Below are 20459 nucleotides of genomic sequence, written 5' to 3'. Positions count from 1 at the left end.
ATTCCCCCACAAGCTAGGGCATATATATCATATAAACCCAGTTTGGAACAAATAAATTCTAACTGGTTACGACATAAATATTTTGTAAACATATCTGTTAACTGGTCTTCAGACTTCGCGAATGTTGTAGATATATCTCCTCTGAGTATTTTGTCTCAGACGATATGATAATCGACCTCAATATGTCTAGTCCTTTCATGAAAAATTGGGTTAGAATGCAATATGTAAAGCAGCCTGGTTATCACAAAATAACGAGATAGAAATAGGAGCTAAGAAACCAATCTCCTGAAGAAAATGTTGTAACCATGTCAACTCAGTAACCGTATGAGCCATTTCCCTGTAATTTGCTTCAACACACTATTGTATGTTTCTTACACTTCCAAGCTACAAGATTACTTCCGAAGAATGTGCAATATCCTATAGTAGACCGTCTATTTGAAAGAGAACCTACCCAATCTGCATCAGTAAAACCTTTACCTTAAGATGTCCATTCGGTCTATACAATATTCCTAGAACAGGTTGTTTCTTCAAATACCAAATCTTGTGAGTAACAGCTTCCCATTGTGAAATATGAGGAGCCTCCAAGAACTAACTAACAACACTAACTGCTTATAAAATATCTGGCGTGGTGATAGTAAGATAGTTCAATTTCCCAACTAGATGATAGTACTTGCTAGGATCTTCAAATAATTCACCTTCATCCTTCAGTAATTTATTATTTGGATCTATCGGAACATCAGCTGGTCGAGAACCCAAAAGACTTGTCTCTTCTAATAAATCAAGTGCATACTTTCTCTGAGATAAGTTGATACATGTTTGAGATCTTCAATACCTAGAAAATAGCGAAGTTTGCCCAAATCCTTTGTAAGAAATTGTTCTTGTAGAAATTGTTTTAATCGGGCAATGCCTCCTAAATCATCTCCAGTAATAATGATATCATCTACATATACCACAAGAAGGGTATAACCTGCACTAGTATGTAAGTGAAATATTGAATGATCTGTCTGACATCTCTGTAGACCAAACTTCAATACCGCTTCAGAGAATTTTTTAAACCATGCCCGTGGTGATTGCGTGAGACCATACAATGTCTTTCTTAACTTGCAGACACAGAACTTATGACCTTTGGCTCTGATATCATGTTGAGAGAAAGAGGAAGCTCGTTCAATCTTAAGTAGCCAACCTCAAACATATTATTATATAAGCTTAAAGAAATACTACATTGACTAAATTACCCCTAAACCCTAATACATTCTTCTAACAGTTGTGAACAGATGACGCCGGACAGAACTAGGATTGTTCTGACAGCGTATAAAAACAGCAGAAACTAAGATTTGAAGATAGAAAAGGGAATTCAGGAAGAGAGAAAATAACAAGTAGGGAAGAGAAAATCCCTAAGTGCCCCAAATAAGCAAACAGAGAAATAACTCTGAAAGACTTAAATTTAATTGATAGTATAAACTGGATTGAAAAACAACAAAGACTAGATGCCTTTATATAGGCTAGGCACCTCCTAAACTAACAAGGAAAAAGAAAAGCAAACCTAATTGAAAAAGGAAAACAAATCCTAATTGGAAAAGGAAAACAAATCCTAATAGAAAAGGAAAAACCCAATCCTTATTGAAAAAGGAAAACTAAAACACACATGCATAATTAAAATAACAATTTTCTAAAATTCCTCCTGCATCAACAGAGCTCTTTAGGTTTTGTGTGTTGTAGTTGTATTTTTATGATAGTATTTGCGCTGAAATGGTTGTGGTTGGAAAGAAAGAAAATAAGTGAAAAGGAAAGAAACTTGAACAAGAATGATTAAGCTGACTATTTGAGGTTGTCAGAACCTCCAATTGCAATTTGCATTAACTCTCCAAAAGATGCTCTAATACAAGTTCACTTGCTATTTTATAGACGAATCAATTCTCACATAAAACAACATATTTAACAGTAGCTAACTGATTATTACTACTGACCCAGTGAAATAAAAGCTAGCCCTGTGATAAATGGAGCCTGGCCCATGAGATATGGATGAAGCTGACCATTAAGCTGAGCTGTCACCACCAATATGATCTGGACGAATCCATAAACGCTACCTACTAACACCATGTGTGAACCATAGACCAAACACACTTCCACACACTGTCAATATTCTTCCTCTGCATCTGCCTCCATTTGTTAAGCAGCTACTCAAACAAACCCTAATCAGTTCCAGAATCCCTAATCACCTCTATCATTTCAAACTTCTTCTCAATGGTAATCTGCAACACAGACCTGTATGCACCACGTTGCTATTTAGAATTCAGGTCCATGACCCCTTCCCCCTTTTTCCCCTTGAATATTGCCACTATTAGCAGGTTAGGGTCGTGTCTAGTCCATATGAGGTGTGACATGATGCAATTTAGGTTCATCAAATTGTTGCCTTGTTACTATTGGGTTTTTTAAGTATTATAATAAAAAGAGATTAAGAGAATATCACAGGAATGTTTGCATTTTGTGTTGGACAATTTAATAATTTGGGAAAATACACTTTGGCTCCTTGAACTACCACAACTTTTTCACATGCACTACCAAACTTCAAAAAATGGCATTTGGGTGCCTTAAACTATCATTCCGTTATAAAAAAACAACTCTATTAGCAAGAACTGTTTAAAATGGATGGAAAAGTGTTCACATGCGCGTCACGTGACCGCTTTAGTATCTTTCTTCCCAAAATACCCCAACTTTTACTATAAAATATGGTAATTATCTGATTATTATATTTTTGTTTTTTACTTATCAAATATATATATATATATATATATATATGGTAATTACCCCAGGAAACAAATTACTCTTATAATTATTAAAACATAAAAAATTGAAAAAAATAAAATAAAATTATAAAAAACAACTAGCAAAGAAATACAAGGAGTAGCCGAACCACCTCCACAAACTATTCAGCCACCCATTGTTGGATTTTGGGGGTGGCCAAACAACCCCCATAGTTACCCCCTTTTTCATATGGAGTGGCCGAACCACCCCTCTTCGGATGGTTCCACCACCTTTTATTTTTATTTTTATTTCTTAAAAAAAAAGGTAGTGTACTTTTTTTTCTTTTTTCTTTTTTTAAGTTTAGTTTTTAATGATTCGTAAGGGTTTTTTTGAGGAATTAAGACACCAATGTGGTCATGTGATGCCCATGTGACCACTATCCATCCATTTTAATGATTTTTCCTAACGGGGTGGCCTTTTCGTAATGGAGTGGTATTTTGAGGTACCAAAATGCCACTTTTTGAAGTTTGGTGGTGCAAATGAATAGTGGTGGTTGTTTAGGGGGGCTAAAATGTATTTTTCTGTAACAAATTTTATTCATATTATTTCATCCTTATTCTTACTCAAATTGTTTATTGACTTTGTCTTTCGAGCTTGCACTTCAATTTTTCTGTTCATATATATAGTTTAGCATATAATATTTCTTATAAATCAAGCATTACCCTTATTCCCTGTATTCTGCGGTGATTTCTTGATCACATTATAATGTATTGCTAGAGTGTTTTTGAATGATCTTGTTGACAATAGTAAATCTTGAAGGGTTATCCTCTGTTAGTAACATGGAGGTTGAGACAAAAAACTGTAAAGTTACAGATTTTTTTTTCCTTGCTTCCCTGTTTTTTTTTTTTTTTTTTTTCCAATCAATGGTGCTGTTACAAAGTATCTGTTAGATCTGTGATTTTTTCCCTTCAGGTTTGACCTAAGAGTTGCTAAGTTGAGGTCATTGGTTTTTCTGAGAATCTATGCTTGGAAACATGTGGAGAAGCTATAAATGAAATGAAAGATATATGCTAATAGGGAAGCAGTGTGAATTAAATTTGGAGATTTACCAGAGTTATGGGAACCCAAGAAGATTGTTAACCCTATTTGCATTTTGATTGCCTTATCTTAGTTTCCTGGACATTTTTATCTGCATTGATTTTTATGTCTTCCATTCGCTTATTCATATTGTACTTTTATATTTTGTAATTTGTTTTTCATGAGAATTCTTTTTGTGTGTACAGACAGTTCTTTGTGCCCTTGCAGAGGTTGTTAGCCTGCGTTTCGTCAATGGAGTTGGACCACGTCCTGGAATAATGGGAATTGACTATTCAGCAGCTTTCTGGCTTTACACGTATGTGATTAACATGACCAAAACTGAATTCCTAGGTCGTATAGAGGAACACACAAGAATTAACACCCATTTGTGCTTTTGTCCTTTTGGTTAATCTTAATAAAAATGTCGCTTTGGCTGTTTTTGGCACCCTATGAACTAATTTGATTTTAACCTTCTTTCGATTGTCACAAGGAACAAAAAACTTGTTTCAAATGCTTTAAAGAATTGTAGTAACTAGTTTACATTATTGCAGAGTGTTGATTGAAACAACCCCACTTGTATTTTATGCCAATGCTGAAACTTTCTTGACCTTCTCCTTGTGTACAGGGAGTTAGGCTACAGGGCTTATAGAATTGACTCTGTTGATGATGTAACCAAGCCATTTGTGTCCATGTACTTCGGTGCGGCCTATTTGGTATGGTTATCAGAATATGAAGGGAGGTAGGTTTGTTCACCTCATAAGGTTTTATTTGGCTTTGTGGGATATTTGCCTGCATTAGTATTTCCTGACCAACTCATGTTTTATTCAATGATTTCAGGGAAAGAACTCCTCAGTTTGTTGTTCAGGCTTATATTGCAGGGCCAAAGAATGTGAATCTTCAGGAAACAGGCCCACTTAGGCTTAAATTTGAGCAAGCATTTGGCAACTATGAAGACACAAAGAGGTATGCATGATCTCACTTCTAAATTAAAATCAGAAATGTTGTGTCTAATGACTCTGAATCCTTCTTTTCCACATAGGGAGGAAGCGGGCTGCACCATCTTGTAAGCTGCCAAACTTCACCTTACATATTTCACAAGATCTACTGGGGTCTGTCCCTCAAGTTGCATCAGATTATATTGACTGAAATCATTGTACAAAAGCCAAATAAGATGGAAGTGAATATCTCTGGCAGCTTTTTTTCTGGGAGAAGTACAGGGGGAAAGAAAAACAAAAAACCTCTTTTGATTGGATACTTTTTAAGTTTTAACCATTTTACTTGATAGTGATGTTCATGTTTCATTTGCCATATGGCGAACTGCAGTCACTCTTTGGTCTAATTTTTCATACATAGATCTCTTCAATGTGAATAGGACTGTCAATGGATTCGGTTTTGAATGGAAAATGTGTTCTACTCAAACTTGAGCCTCTATTAATTTAGAGATATATTGTTCAAATAAGATTTCTGTTCTAATTTGATAATAACACTCTCCCCGAATGTGCAATAGGATCACATTTTTAAGGTGATATGTCTGATTTTTATTAGAATCTTCTAAGACTTTTGACAAAGAATTAGGATTTTGAGAGAATAATAGAATTTTTTTTTTTTTTTAAAAAAAATAGCGATGTAAATTGGTTCGTCTATATCAAAAATAGGAGGAAAGGCTTGAGTAATTTCTAAATATGAAAGAGGTTTTATTTATTTTTTAAAATTTTAGTGAAGTCAAGATTTCATTAAAAATATCAAACATACTCTCTTAAATTACAATATCATGAAAGACTGAAAGTATTAGTGGCCCATTTACAGACGATATGTGAGTTTCAACCTTCTCATTGGTGGCCCAGTTACCAACAATAAGTGAGTTTTGACCAAGACAGGGCCAAAACTCCTATAGTTCTCGGGCGACCGCGGAAGAGAAGAGTTAATGACAGGAATTTTCTTTTATTTTTGGTGAAACTTGGCTGCATCATTCAGTCTTATCCACTCCACCCACTCTTATAAATACACCATTCACGCCCCTTCAAGACCTTATTCATCCCATGGACCTCAGCAACCCCAATCCTAGAGAGAGAATGAGGTGATTTTGGCATTGTTCAATCTCCATTAAGGTAAACTTTGGACCTTACTCATTTTTCACGTTCGACCTACAACCCTAAAACCGTTGCGTAAGTACACCGAACGTTCGAATATAGTACTGAACGTTCGATGCCAGTCTGAAAAGCAATTTTAACCCATTATCCACAATTTTCAGCATATTGCACGCCTCCTCCCCATATAAATGCCCACTTCCTCCGCCCTTCATCCTTCATTCCTCACTCCCTCACCCGTCAACCTCCTCATCAACCCGACAACAGAAGCAACTTATCAACACAATCATGCAAATCTTGAAGGCCATTTAATTTCTGGCACATTAAGGTAGATGATAAGGAGGTTGCTTCAGAATCTCTCAATCTGCTCAGTTGCTCATTGAATTCTGAAATGAGCGGGTGTGTTCTAGTCGGCAAGCTGTTAGAGCGAGCATGGTGACTGGATTTTCGGTTGACTGGAGAGGCAGCCATGTTCTTCTCAAACAGGAAAGAGGTCTTGCAGTTGAATGTACAATCTGTGTAGCAATTTCCCTTCCTTTGGTTGGAGTCTGCTCAATATATATTATGGGGGTGAGAGTGACATGAAGGAATCTCAATATCAAATATCAAAGAGAAGTAACATGATTATGATTTGATCTAAACCATCTCTCTGTATTGTTTATACATTGTCCCCCTCTTGCCAGCATCCCAACTCATTATCAAAACTATTTTAAGTTCCTAAACATACAGGAGGAGTATCTGGATGATCTACAAGATATATATTCAATTATTTTAATTCTCCCTCTTCTGCTACAACATAAGCAACAGCTCCTCTATCCAGTTTGGCCTGCTTGCCTTTCCGGGAGACAAGGGGGGCAACAACACCCTGTACACTTCAATAAATTACTAATGCTGGTCATACTTATATATTAAATCTCTGATAAACCTTCCCCATATGAAGCATCCTTCCATATTTTCTACTATTGTTCTATACTTGTGTTAATCGTGTCCATATTCTTATTATTAGAATCATCCAGAAGTTCTGTTTCTACTAACTATTCTTATTTTAATTTTACCCATATTTTTTAGTTGCATCGATAAAGCATTGCATGATCCTCTGGATGATGAGTTAAAATTAACACTTCTTGTAATATGCATGCTGAAATGGAAGATAATAAATACTTAATCCAACCTCAAATTCATTATTATCTTTCTTGTATGTTTCTCTCTTTGTCACAAAATATGCAGCTTCTCTTCAAAATTTAAGTAGAGAATAGTAGAGGAAAACTTCAATGGTTTATTTCCTTTCTTTTCTTTTTTTGTTTTTTTTTTCTTTCTCCAAGACATAAACCTTGGCAGTTGTATAATGGTATTTTGTATCCCAGTCATGACTGGAATTATTCATATGTATTTGGAAAATCTGAGATCACAAGTCAAAATCTGTCACTTTCTGGACACAATAGTTTGATCATTATTGTATTTGCTTCTCCAATATTTCTGTTTTCTCTTTCCCTGTTGTGGACTTTATTAGTAATTGTTATTCAAGGTTTATCTTTTGGTTGCAATTAAGTCAGAAACATTTTGACATGCTTGCTGCAATCAATTGCCTAGCCCTTATAGGAGTACTTTGTCTATACAAGCTTACACTAGTGCACTAAAATAAATTCCTAAGCATAGGAAAGAAACTATTCAAAATAAAGAATGCTGAGTTAAATATAGAAGTCTACATGTATTTAATTATGAATATGCGGGGGACAATTTATTATGTTCATTAGAGGTGTGGTTGAGGATGTTCAGAAGGGACACTCTGGTTTCAATTGAACACACAATCAGGCACTCTAGACAACCTTCAAAATCTTGAATGCTACACTCCATTTTCTCTAACACAGTGAGTTCATTCTCAACACCCATCTTACTTGTCTTTGGACCGGCATAAAGTGCAGCATCCAATTTTATGAATTCACTTAATTCTGCAGGTTCTTTCCTACATGCTACACATTGAAGTGCACTAGTTTGGAATCAAAATCTCAGACATTTGACTAATTGCACCTTTGCTCAACTAAAAGGTCAACAAGGATTCTATTAAATCACCACTTATCTCAAAAGCTTAAGCTCTTAATTTTTTTTGAATGCAATCATTTAATTAATGTTCTAACACTCCCCTCACATGCAGGTTTAAATTCTCCCTCAACAAGTAAGGTCCAACTGGTAAATTATTTAATTGAAATGGAAGGTAAACAATAGAGTCAAGTTCGAACTCAAGATTTCTGCTCTAATACCATGTTAAATCATTACTTATCTCAAATTAATCATTTAGTTAATACTCTAACATATTCAAACACAACAGGAGTAACTATTGCCAACTTTGTCAAGGTGCTATAATGTTGTGGTCTATAGGAGAGAAGGCGCAGGTAATCTTCAATTATTTCAAGGACTTTCCAATTGCCTTCTTCTTCCTAGATTTTGTTCCCAACCTTATTTGGGAGTCCAAATTCATCACCTCTTCTTCAGTGTCTGATTTATGTTCCTCAGTGCACTCTATAATCTACAAGCAAGACTTCTCTAGTGAGGTCACACTCGTCTAAGCGCCTGAAAGAATTCAAGTAGTGTAGGGAGAAAAATTTTGTCCCACATTAACTAGATACAAAGAACTCAAGTAGCTTTTAAGGAATCTCACCTCCTCACTTAACAATAAATTGAGTGATGAAGTAGAGAGTTAGCCGGCCGCATTACGTGACATGAGCATGGACAATTGGTTTTGAGCCCTATGAGGCGCACTTTTGTGTTTCTCTCCACAATGGTGTTTTCTTGTTACTCTAGAAAGTGCTATTCTAGAGTAACATTTAGTTTATAAGGAATCTCGCCTGCGCACTTAACAATAACCTTAGTGATGAAGTAGAGAGCTAGCCGCCCGCAACACGAGCATGAACAATTGGCTTAGGGCGCTTTGTGTTATTCTCTCCACAAGAGTGTTTTCTTGTTATTCTAGAAAGTGCTATTCTAGAGTAACATTTAGGCTTCATTATATCTTGACAAAATACGTTCCAAAGATATCATTTGCGAGTTGCGACCGAGCCTTGAAGTCCCAATTTTATTTTGCCTTCATATTTTCCCTCTTAATTCCTTAACATATCCAACAAAGAAGCCAATTTCTCAAGAAAGACCTTGGCATTGATTGTAAGTAAGTCTAAAAATTTGGCTGCCTTCCCTCAACTTTGCTCAATATATATTAGCTGTGAGGGAGATATGTGGATCTCTTCATCAACTCCTAACGAGTGCTAACATGACTTTGATTTGGATCCAACTGTTGTGCCTGCCAATGTCTACTCAGTGTCTCCCTGACCCAAACTGACAAAACAATAACCACTACAGATGGATCTGGTTCCAAGTTAGTAATGCACACATGAAGTAACATGAATTTTATTTTATTAAACAATGCATATAACATGTTATGCACGAATGGAACTGACACCTGCTCCTTAATATATGTAATTCTTTATCATTTCAAGAAGGGCATATTAAACTTCCTAATGAATTATAGTGGTAGTTAGAAGGCCTAATGATTAATAAACGGCTATGCCTAAATGAAGCTATATATGAAGCCAAGAAATGAGCTTATGGGAGACAAGATCATTGTGACACTTGGTGGTATGATTTTGTTGTGTAATTTAGTTCTAGAATACAATTATAGATAGATCAGTAGTTGCAAAAATTATTGGAAGAGACATGCTTACATTTTTGGGGCTGGTGTAGCACTGTATGAAAGACAGTACTGCATTTTCACTTGCTATAGCTCGTTTTTGTAAATTTTCTGAAACTACATGTCGATTCTGCCATTCTAAAACCAAACTCACTCCTTGACTGTTATGAAAAGGAATGCCCTTGCAAGGAAATCTTTACCAGCCATAAAAGTCTTTCACCATTTTCCCCTTCACTTTGCAATCACCAATATTGTGTGAATCAGAACTTATAACCCATGGGTTGGACTGCTAAAACAGTCTTAAGGCATAAAATTTCGGTTTGGATCTCTCAGAATGACTGGACCAGAAGTTGGAGAATTAAAATGGTACATAATATTATGTGAGAATTAATTAAAATCTTGCAGTAGTAAATAGTAACCAATGCTTTAGAAGAGAATTAAGTAGAAAGACAAGATATCGTTCATTTGGTAAAGATAGTGAATTGACTGAGAATCACAATAAAAAAAAATGTGTCTCATTCATGTACAAGTATGAAATGGGAAACTCTGTGACTTTGTAATAATTTACAGATTTTTACAAAAACAAAGGCTGACTACGACCATTTTTGGGCTAGTGGTTGAAGGTGTTGAGAAGGGAAACTCTGGTTTTGACCAGATGCCTAGACAGGCAATCAAGTATTTCTTGAAGATCTAGAATGCTTGACTCCAACTTCCCCATACAGTTCTGCACATTCTCCACATGCACCGTGTGATCAGACTTGCTTGTCTTTTGATTGATAACAAGAGATCTCAATGCCGCATCTACTTTCTCAAATTCATTTGCATATGTTTCTTCATCACCTTCACATGCTCTTTTGGGGTGCACCAGCTTGGAAACCAAAAACCAGCTGCTTAACTTGGATTGCAACTTTGATCCACCTATAAACGTCAAGAGGGATTCAAAGACCATTAGAGTTTCTGCTTCTACCGATTTTAACATGCTAACCATGCCCACATATTCATTGTTCTTGTAATTGAACTTATTTTGCATTCCCTTTAAGGCTTTCTGCATTGCCTTTTTGACCACCATCCTAGAGCTCAAGTATCTTTCAACTTCCCTGGCAAGGTCTGTTTTACTGCCCCATCTTCTGCGCAGAGTTGATTGAAATTCATGCGTACATTCCTTTGTTTGCTGCAATGCTTCTTTTGCAATACCACATACTTCCAAGAGCCTGAGAGATCCATCCAACAGCTCATTAACCCATTTCGCTTCCTCCTCATGGGCTAAGGCTTGTGTGAACTGCGACGACAGGAGCAACTTATCAACACAATCATGCAAATCTTGAAGGCCATTTAATTTCTGGCATATTGAGGTAGAAGATGAGGAGGTTGCTTCAGAATCTCTCAATCTGCTCAGTTGCTCATTGAATTCTGAAATGAGCGGGTGTGTTCTAGTCGGCAAGCTGTTAGAGCGAGCATGGTGACAAGAATTTCGGTTTACTGAAGTAGCAGCCATCTTTTACTCAAATAGGAAAGAGGTCTTGCAGTTGAATGTACAATCTGTGTAGCAATTTTCCTTCCTTCAGTTGGAGTCTGCTCAATATATATGATGGGGGTGAGGGGGACATGAAGGAATCTCAATATCAAATATCAAAGAGAAGTAACATTGATTTTGATTTGATCTAAACAATCTATCTGTATTGTTTATACATTGTCCCCCTCTTGCCAGCTTCCCAACTCATTATCCAACTATTTTAAGTTTCTAAACATACAAGAGGAGTATCTGGATGATCTACAATATATAAATGCAATTATTTGAAGTCTCCCTCTTCTACTACAGCATAAGCAACAGCTCCTCTATCCAGTTTGGCCTGCTTGCCTCTCCGGGAGACAATAGGGCAACAACACCCTGTACGCATCAATAAATTACTAACGATGATCATGCTCATATATTATATCTCTGATAAACCTTCCCCATATGAAGCATCCTTCCATATTTTCTACTATTGTTATTTACTTGTGTTAATGCTGTCCATATTCTTATTATTAGAATCACCCAGATCTGTTGTAGAGAATAGTAGAGGAAAACTTCAATGGTTTATTTCTTTTCTTTTTTCTTTTTTTCTTTTTCCAAGACATAAACCTTGGCAGTTGTACCATCAAAATAAGTCAGAAACATTTTTGCAGCATCAAAATAATAATTCTCCAACAAGAAAAAGTAAAACCAGTAGAGGAGTCAACCTTTGCATGGTTCCCTTGTTCCAAATTATACACAATCTTTATCCCAGCAAATGCAGAATCCGAAGCATGAGACCTCGTTGATGTTTTTATTATAATTCCCATTTAAAATATCTCGCAAGCAGCAAAATTGACTACGAAGAAGTTAACAGCAAATTACATACATGACCTGAAATATCAATGTCGATCACCAAGAAGCAGAAGGAAGGGAAATTGCGTGCGTGTCATGGCTGTTGTTGTTGTTGTTGTTGTTGAAGGGAGGAGAGGCAGAGGGAGAGGGAGAGCTGGGCCTGCTGGCACTGGGTCCGCTTGAGCGCGGTGCCACCACTAGCACAGAGGGCGCGCACCGCCTCCAACTCCTCCGGGCAGGCCTCCGAGACCAGGCACTGCGCCAGGCCCCGGTTCAGGTGTTTGCACGCAGCCTTGCGCCCCGGACCCGACGGGACCCTCCTCTGGCACTCCTCCAGCGCCCGCTGCAGCCGCTCGCAACCCGACATCCTCGATGGATCGCTTCCTTCCCTACTCCTCTTGGATTTTTCTTTCTTCTATTCGGATTTCGGGTCACGCTGCGGAGGGTTGGGATCCATGTGGTTCTTCCTGGTCGTGCCACATCGATGTTTTGGTGTACGTTTAAAAGAATCATTCTATTTAGTTTTTATGTTTTCGGAATTAATATCATCTGGTTTTCCAGTCTTGTACGGTATTCATATATTTCAGTATTATGGATAATTGAGTGTTCTCATTCTCAATAGGGTTAGAAAAGCCATTGGCGCTGCTATGACAGTCCGGTAGGTTATCAAACGCCCGATACATAAGGTTGAACATTTGGTGTACTATTACACAACAAGTCGAACGTTTGGTTATTATCCAGTGATCCAAAACTTGGTCAACGAATGTTCGATGGTCGGTGGTCCCTCGTCGGACATTCAATATACTTTTAGACATATGCTTGAGCATCTTATTTCTACTTTCTTGACATACTGTCACCAAACGTTCGGTGGTCCACTAGTGAATGTTCGGCAATCCCCAGTGAATATTTGGCTAGAATCAACGAATGTTTGCAGTTGACTTTTTCAGCAGTTTGCCTGAGTGCCCAATGTTCAGTAAAACATGCATAACTTTTGTTATGAGTCTCGCAATTGCGCTTGCGACCCATTCTAGAAAGCTATTTTCAAGACAAACGCCATGGTATCCATTCCAATATTTTTGAGTATCTTTTTGGGATTCAAAAATTTATTATTTTCTTCTTAAGATGGTGTTTCCAATCATGTCCTTTAGGAATTATTCCATAACGTTCACACCATAATTGATCACATACTCATTATCCTAATCATTTCCATTTGTTTACTTGTATTTACAAAAAGGGCTAAGAATAAGGATGAGTTGATTCTTCAGTATTGCGAGCATCGAATATTCGGTACCTCTATTGAATGTTCGGTGCAACAATAAAATCTTTAAAAAGTCTAAGGTCTTACACTTGGTGCAACAGTAAAATCTTTAAAAAGTCCAAGGTCTTACACTTTACCAAATGAGAACCAACCGTAGCATCCTTAAATCATAATTAGAGTGTACTTAACCCTAATTTTACATGACCAAACGTTCTTTGCATTATGACTAAGCGTTTGCCCTCAAGCTTGAACATTCTGCCATAAGCTAGAACATTTGAACAATGTTCAGAATGAGTGAAATTAAGGTTTTTGTGACCTTAAGCTAGTTTGTTATTCGAGAAGACCATTAATAAGATGCATTGTATGACATGGTACACTGGTACATCCGGTATAATGATCATGGGTTTACTATCTATACTTGATTCTATGGTCAAATATGTGTGTTATATGAGCCTTAGATCCAATGGTTATTTCGTGAGCGGGGCAACCATATTTGATTGCGGATTACTACAGGACGTGCATCATTAGTAGCGTTAGCCACCCGAGGTCGGACGCGATCGAGATGTTAGTGTTATAGACGGTAACGTGCAATATCTGGAACATCGGTATTGTATTATAGGTTCTTCGGGATAGCACCAACCTTGCTGAGAAAGGGTAATATCTTGAGTAGACCATGTATGATAGTTATGACCTATTAAAGCATTAGTTTTTTGCAAAAAAACTTATAGGTGATTGTCGCTAGAATTACACCTATACATCTCATGAACCAAGCCCATACTTTTATGATGTAATTACAGAGGCAACACCTCAATTGCTTACCAAAACAAATACATGTCTATTACTGCATATAAATCCGAGATCATTCCATATTCGACTAGGAGATTTACTTACTAAGTCCTAGACTTATGCAGTGTTTGCGACTTGTCATGTTAACTGTTGAAAGGACTTTTAAAGGAAAGGAGTATGGAGTCTTTATACCATGTTTGATTAGAATAGCTATATTTTGATTAGTAGCTCTCAATCTATGATCGATGTAAATATATGCATATTTTATGATTATTAGATATCTCAGATTTGTCAATTTCACCTTCCATTACATTTATTCTGAGTATGCGAGACGGGCAATCCCTTCAGTTGGTTACCAATTAACTCAATCGGAGGAATTGCCAATAACCCTACTAGAATGGTCAATGCCAGTTTTGGGGACATTACATTTAATTCCTACTTTGATGAGAAGTGGAGTTAATGGTGAATAAGGAACCGGTACATCTCTCTATCCTATAAATATACACAACGTTCATCAGTAAGGTGTATCTTAAGAGGGTCAAGTGAAAGAAACTATTTTCTGGTCTTTAGGCTTTCACATAGAAAATTAAAGAAGGTTTAGTTGCTATGGATTCTGGTCTGTTCTTTTATCAATTTATTCCAAGAATCATGATAGTTAAGATCTTAAATGTTATGTAAATTTCTTAAATGTGTTTACATTTTACTTTACTAAATATGCAGCCTCATGTGTAAATCAGAACTTAGAACCCATGGATTGGACTGCTAAAACAGTCTTAAGGCATAAAATTTCAATTTGGATATCTCAGAATGACTGGACCAGAAATTGGAAATTGTAAATGGTACATAATATTTTGATTCCAAAACTCCAGAATTAATGAAAATCTTGCAGTAGTAACCAATGCTCAAGGAAGAGAATTAAGTAGCAAGACAAGATGACATTCATTGGGTAAAGATAGTGACTTGATTGAGAATCACAATAAAAAAATATGTGTCTCATTCATGTACAAGTATGAAATGGGAAACTCTGTGATTTTGTAATAATTTACAGATTTTTTAAAAATAAAGGCTGACTACGACCATTTTTGGGCTAGTGGTTGAAGGTGTTGAGAAGGGAAACTCTGGTTTTGACCAGATGCCTAGACAGGCATTCAAGCATTTCTTGAAGATCTAGAATGCTTGACTCCAACTTCCCCATACAGTTCTGCACATTCTCCACAGGCACGGTGTGATCAGACTTGCTTGTCTTTTGACTGATAACAAGAGATCTCAACGCCACATCTACCTTCTCAAATTCATTTGCATATGTTTCTTCATCACCTTCACATGCTCTTTTGGGGTGCACCAGCTTGGAAACCAAAAACCAGCTGCTTAACTTTGATTGCAACTTTGATCCACCGATAAACGTCAAGAGGGATTCGAATACCATTAGAGTTCCTGCTTCTACCTCTTTTAACATGCTAACCATGCCCACATATTCATTGTTCTTGTAATTGAACTTATTTTTCATTCCCTTTAAGGCCTTCTGCATTGCCTTTTTGACCACCATCCTAGAGCTCAAGTATCTTTCAACTTCCCTGGCAAGGTCTGTTTTACTGCCCCGTCTTCTGCGCAGAGTTGATTGAAATTCATCTGTGCATTCCTTTGTTTGCTGCAAGGCTTCTTTTGCAATACCGCATACTTCCAAGAGCCTGAGAGATCCATCCAACAGCTCATTAACCCATTTCTCTTCCTGCTCATGGGCTAAGGCTTGTGTGAACTGCGACGACAGGAGCAACTTATCAACACAATCATGCAAATCTTGAAGGCCATTTAATTTCTGGCATATTGAGGTAGATGATGAGGAGGTTGCTTCAGAATCTCTCAATCTGCTCAGTTGCTCATTGAATTCTGAAAGGAGTGGGTGTGTTCTAGTCGGCAAGCTGTTAGAGCGAGCATGGTGACCGGATTTTCGGTTGACTGGAGAGGCAGCCATGTTTTTCTCAAACAGGAAAGAGGTCTTGCAGTTGAATGTACAATCTGTGTAGCAATTTCCCTTCCTTTGGTTGGAGTCTCCTCAATATATATTATGGGGGTGAGGGGGCAATGAAGGATTCTCAATATTAAATATCAAAGGGAAGTAACATGATTTTGATTTGATCTAAACAATCTCTCTGTGTTGTTTATGCATTGTCTCCCTCTTGCCAGCCTCCCAACTCATTATCCAACTATTTTAAGTTTATAAACATACAAGAGGAGTATCTGGATGATCTACAAGATATATATGCAATTATTTGAAGTCTCCCTCTTCTGCTACAACATAAGCAACATGCAGCTCCTCTATCCAGTTTGGCCTGCTTGCCCTCCCGGGAGACAAGGGGCAACAACACCCTGTTCACTTGAATAAATTACTAATGGTGATCATGCTCATATATTATATCTCTGATAAACCTTCCCCATATGAAGCATCCTTCCATATTTTCTACTATTGTTATTTACTTGTGTTAATCCTTTCCATATTCTTATTATTCGAATCATCCAGAACTTTTGTTTCTACTAACTATTGTTATTTTAATTTTACACATATTTTTGAGTTGCATCCATAAAGCATTGCATGATTCTCCGGATGATGAGTTAAAATTAACAGTTCTTGTGATATGCTTGCTAAAACGGAAGATGGTAAATACTTAATCCAACCTTAAATTCATTATCTTCTTTCTTGTCTGTTTCTCTCTGTCACAAAATATGCAGCTTCCCTTCAAAATTTAAATAGAGAATAATAGTAGTGGAGAACTTCAACGGTTTATTTCTTTTCTTTTTCCAAGCCATAAACCTTAGCAGTTGGAACAATTCATATATATTTGGAAAATCTAAGATCACAAGTCAAAATCTGTTACTTTCTGGATACAATAGTTTGTCCATTATTGTATTTGCTTCCCCCCATACTTCTGTTTTCGCTTTCCCTGATGTAGACTTTACTAGTACTTCTGTACTTGTTATTCAAGGTTTATCTTCTGGAGGCAATTAAATCAGAAATATTTTGACTTGCTGCAATCAATTGCCTAGTCCTTTGCACTAGAATAAATTCCTAAGCAAAGGAAAGAAACTATTCAGAACAGCATTGACTTGTTCATAAAGAATGGTGAGTTAAACATAGAAGTCCACACGTATTTTAAGACGATGCCGGGGACAATTTATTATGATCATTAGAGGTGTGGTTGAGGATGGTCAGAAGGGACTCTCTGTTTTCAATTGAACACATGAGCAAGCACTCTAGTCATTCAAAATCTTGAATGCTAGTGAGGTCACCCTCGTCTAAGCTCCTGAAAGAACTCAAGTAGTGTAGGGAGAACATTTTTGTCCCACATTAACTAGATACAAAGAGCTCAAGTAGTTTATAAGGAATCTGGCCTCCTCACTTAACAATAAATTGAGTGATGAAGAAGAGAGCTAGCCACCCGCATCACGCGACACGAGAATGGACAATTTGCTTTGGGCACTATGAGAAGCACTTTTGTGTTATTCCCTGCAAAGGGTGTTTTCTTGTTACTCCAGAAAGTGTTATTCTAGAGTAACATTTAGGCTTCATTATATCCTGATAAAATAGGGACAAAATACGTTCAATTGAGCCTTCAAGTCCCAATTAATTTTATTTTGCCTTCATTTTTCCCTCTTAATTCCATAACATATCCAACAAAGAAGCCATTTTATCAAGAAAGACCTTGGCATTGTTGTACCTAAGTCTAAATATTTGTCTGCCTTCCCTCAACTTTGCTCAATATATATTAATTGTGTGAGAGATGTGTGGAATCTCTTCATCAGCTCCTAACGAGTGCCAACATGACTTTGATTTGGATCCAACTATTGTGCCTGCCAATGTCTACTCAGTGTCTCCCTGACCCAAACTGACAACAATAACCATTACAAATGGATCTGGTTCCAAGTTAGAAAAGCACACATGGAGTAACATGACTTTGATTTTATAAAACAATGCAGATAACATGTTGTGCACGAATGGAACTGAAACCTGCTCCTTAATATATGCAATTATTTATAATCTCAATGAATTATAATGGTTGTTAGAAGGCCTAAATGAAGCTATATATGAAGCCAAGAAATGAGCTTGTGGGGGGAGACAAGATCACAGTGCCACTTGGTGGTATGATTTTGTTGTGTAATTTAGTCTTAGAATACAATTATAGATAGATCAGAAGTTGCAAAAATTATTGGGAGAGACATGCTTACATTTTTGGGGCTGGTGTAGCTCTGTCTGAAAGGGAATGCCCTTGCAAGGAAATCTTTACTTTGCAATCACCAATATTGTGTTCCAACCCCTTCCATCCCTCAGAGTATTCCAAACAAATGCAGACAATTACCTTAAACACTTAACATGAAAGGAAGAACAAGAAATTATGAGATTATTATGGAAAAGTGAATGGTTGATGAATATGGGACACCAGATTGTAATTAAGGTAAATTAAGGTAACATGTTGCACAGTTATTAATTTTGCATAATACAGCCATCTTGTCTCCCAGAAATGCAGGTTGAGCTATAGATAGAATGCTTGATGCCTTTCTTGTATTGGAAGAGATAGAGTCAACGCCCCTCGTGTGTTGCATATTTTATGTTTCAGAAAATGTTTTGTGTCGTGTCGTATTACCTGTAGAGTGAAGACACTGAGGTGATTTCAGAAGTTAAAATATAGTTGGTGATAGGTTGGGGAGCTGCTGGTGGGGAGACATTGCACAAATCCAAATCAAAACCATGTGCTACTCATTGAGATTTGAAGTTAATGTGATTCCTCTTGTCTCCCACACCCTCTGATATATATTCAGTACACTCCAAGGGAAGGGAAGGCAAATTGCAAGACTCCATTGAAACATATTCAACAACTCCAAGGCCTTCTCTTTTTCTTAGCTGAAAAAAAAAATGGCTTCTTCTCCTCTAAACCAAAATTCCAACCATCATGCTCGCTCCAATAGCTTGCCTTCCAGACCACACCCTCTTATTCTACAATGCAACGAGCATTTGTGTCGATTAGGCGCTTCTGACACTACCTCTTCATCATCAACATCATCATTAAGCAGCAAACTAAGCTGCCTTCAGGATTTGCATGAGTGTGTCGAAAAGTTGCTTCAGTTGCCCCTAACTCAGCAAGCCATTGTCCAAGAAGAGCTCTTGGATGGATCTCTCAGGCTCCTCGACATTTGTAGCGCAGCCAAGGATGCCTTGATACATACAAAAGAATGCATTCGTGAACTTCAATCGATTATCCGCAGAAGACCAGCAGGCGACATGGGGCTTGAGAGGGAGGTCAGGAAATATTTGATGTCTAGAAAGGTTGTCAAAAACGCAGCCCAGAAGGCCCTGAAGGGCACAGAAAGGAAGCGTGGCATCAAAAACCATGAGACTCCAGCCATAGTTACAGCATTGAAAGAAGCAGAAGCAGCCACCATCAATGTGTTTGAATCCTTGTTGTCCTACATAGCCGGCTCAAAGGTTGTTCGATCAAAATCAAGCAACTGGTCGTTGGTCTCCAAGTTGGTGATCAACCCCAAAAGAGTAGCATGTGAGAATGAAGAAGCAGATGGTTCTGAAGTAGAGAAGGTGGATGCTGCATTGTACTCCATTATTGGTCAGAAAAGAAGCAAATCTGACTACACCATGCAGATTGAGAATGTCCACAACTTGCTGGCAAAATTGGAGCCAGTTGTTCAAGATCTTGAAGAAGGACTTGAGTGCCTTTTCAGGCGCTTAATCAAAACCAGAGTTTGCCTTCTCAACATCTTCAACAACTAGCCAGAATGACCGTGATTTAGTATCATGGGCATCCATTTTTGTTGTTAATTGAGCATAGGGAAAGAAAAAAAAAAAAAAAATGAAGGAAAAGATTAGTTGAACACTTGTACATGGATGAGATATATGTGTATCTGCCTCTTCTCCCAAACTAAATATACTCTTTTACAGAAATCATCTTTGCACATTACTTTTTTTTTACTATCTTCCTTGGAATTTATTTTTATCTGCAATATATAGCATTTTCTGATTCTCCAAGTATTGGGTACCATGTAGAAATCAGCAATGAAAAAAATAAATAAATTTTGAGAAATAAAAAAGAGATATATGCCGTGCATCATCTTAGGAAATCTATCATATTTCCTAGAACCAGTGAGATGCGAAAAATAAAAAGAATGCATAAACAAGCAATTACAAAACACAGAGCCCGCAACATCCACAAAGTTTCAGCAAGATTTTACTATTTTCGAAAGAAACAATACAGGAGCGTCAATAATATATTCTACAAAACCTTAGTCAGAAGAGACTATAAATATGGCTCCCAACTGGATCAAAACACCAAGCATCCAAAAATCTCATTTAAACCATAGGGCTTCCAACGTCGGACCGGATCAGATACAAACCAGGTTCCACATAGCCTAACACGTAAAACGTCCGAACTTGTCAAAGGTAAGAAAATATGAGATGAATGATATTATATTAATGGA

At 37.2% G+C, this 20459-nt stretch overlaps 5 protein-coding genes across 11 annotated transcripts in view; 2 read left to right on the top strand and 3 right to left on the bottom strand.

Moving 5' to 3' along the window:
* Positions 1-5266, top strand: part of LOC132176728 (transglycosylase) — a 14868-nt gene extending 9602 nt beyond the window's left edge. For 4 of the 5 annotated variants that reach the window (XM_059589012.2, XM_059589013.2, XM_059589014.2 and 1 more), the window contains exons 10-13: positions 4029-4138; positions 4448-4561; positions 4660-4785; positions 4862-5265. In XM_059589012.2, coding sequence (XP_059444995.2) covers positions 4029-4138; positions 4448-4561; positions 4660-4785; positions 4862-4889 — 378 coding nt within the window. In that variant the 3' untranslated portion in view covers positions 4890-5265. Of the gene's footprint in view, positions 1-4028; positions 4139-4447; positions 4562-4659; positions 4786-4861 lie in introns of all 5 variants that reach the window. The other variant, XM_088514617.1, reaches the window with a different exon arrangement.
* A 4822-nt stretch (positions 5267-10088) lies between these two features.
* Positions 10089-11083, bottom strand: LOC132175348 (uncharacterized). Its single transcript, XM_059587263.2, has one exon. It carries the CDS (start codon positions 11081-11083, stop codon positions 10199-10201), a length of 885 nt encoding a protein of 294 aa, XP_059443246.2. The 3' UTR covers positions 10089-10198.
* On the bottom strand, positions 11080-12482 carry LOC148587074 (cytochrome C oxidase biogenesis Cmc1-like protein). 3 transcript variants are annotated; one of them, XR_015911739.1, is made up of 2 exons: positions 11975-12482; positions 11080-11160 (listed from the first exon to the last, which is right to left on the bottom strand). XR_015911739.1 is itself a non-coding variant. In XM_088514748.1 (1 exon), exon 1 carries the CDS (start codon positions 12300-12302, stop codon positions 12030-12032), a length of 273 nt encoding a protein of 90 aa, XP_088370874.1. In that variant the 5' UTR covers positions 12303-12481; the 3' UTR covers positions 11673-12029. The 3 variants fall into 3 exon arrangements, 1 of the variants encoding a protein (XP_088370874.1); XR_015911738.1 differs by having other exon boundaries at positions 11093-11160; positions 11970-12482; XM_088514748.1 differs by lacking the exon at positions 11080-11160 and having other exon boundaries at positions 11673-12481.
* Positions 12483-15066: 2584 nt separating this feature from the next.
* On the bottom strand, positions 15067-15966 carry LOC132174017 (uncharacterized). The gene has a single exon (XM_088515027.1). The coding sequence runs from the start codon at positions 15949-15951 to the stop codon at positions 15067-15069; it is 885 nt and encodes a 294-aa protein (XP_088371153.1). The 5' UTR covers positions 15952-15966.
* Positions 15967-18885: 2919 nt separating this feature from the next.
* Positions 18886-19755, top strand: LOC132174018 (uncharacterized). Its single transcript, XM_059585732.2, has one exon. The coding sequence runs from the start codon at positions 18886-18888 to the stop codon at positions 19753-19755; it is 870 nt and encodes a 289-aa protein (XP_059441715.2).
* The last annotated feature ends 704 nt before the right edge of the window (positions 19756-20459 follow it).

Source organism: Corylus avellana, chromosome 3 (assembly GCF_965113065.1).
Source record: "Corylus avellana chromosome 3, dhCorAvel1.hap1.2, whole genome shotgun sequence".
Lineage (NCBI taxonomy): Eukaryota > Viridiplantae > Streptophyta > Magnoliopsida > Fagales > Betulaceae > Corylus > Corylus avellana.
The sequence above is the reverse complement of the archived record's forward strand: the minus strand, read 5'-3'. Positions and strand labels throughout refer to the sequence as shown.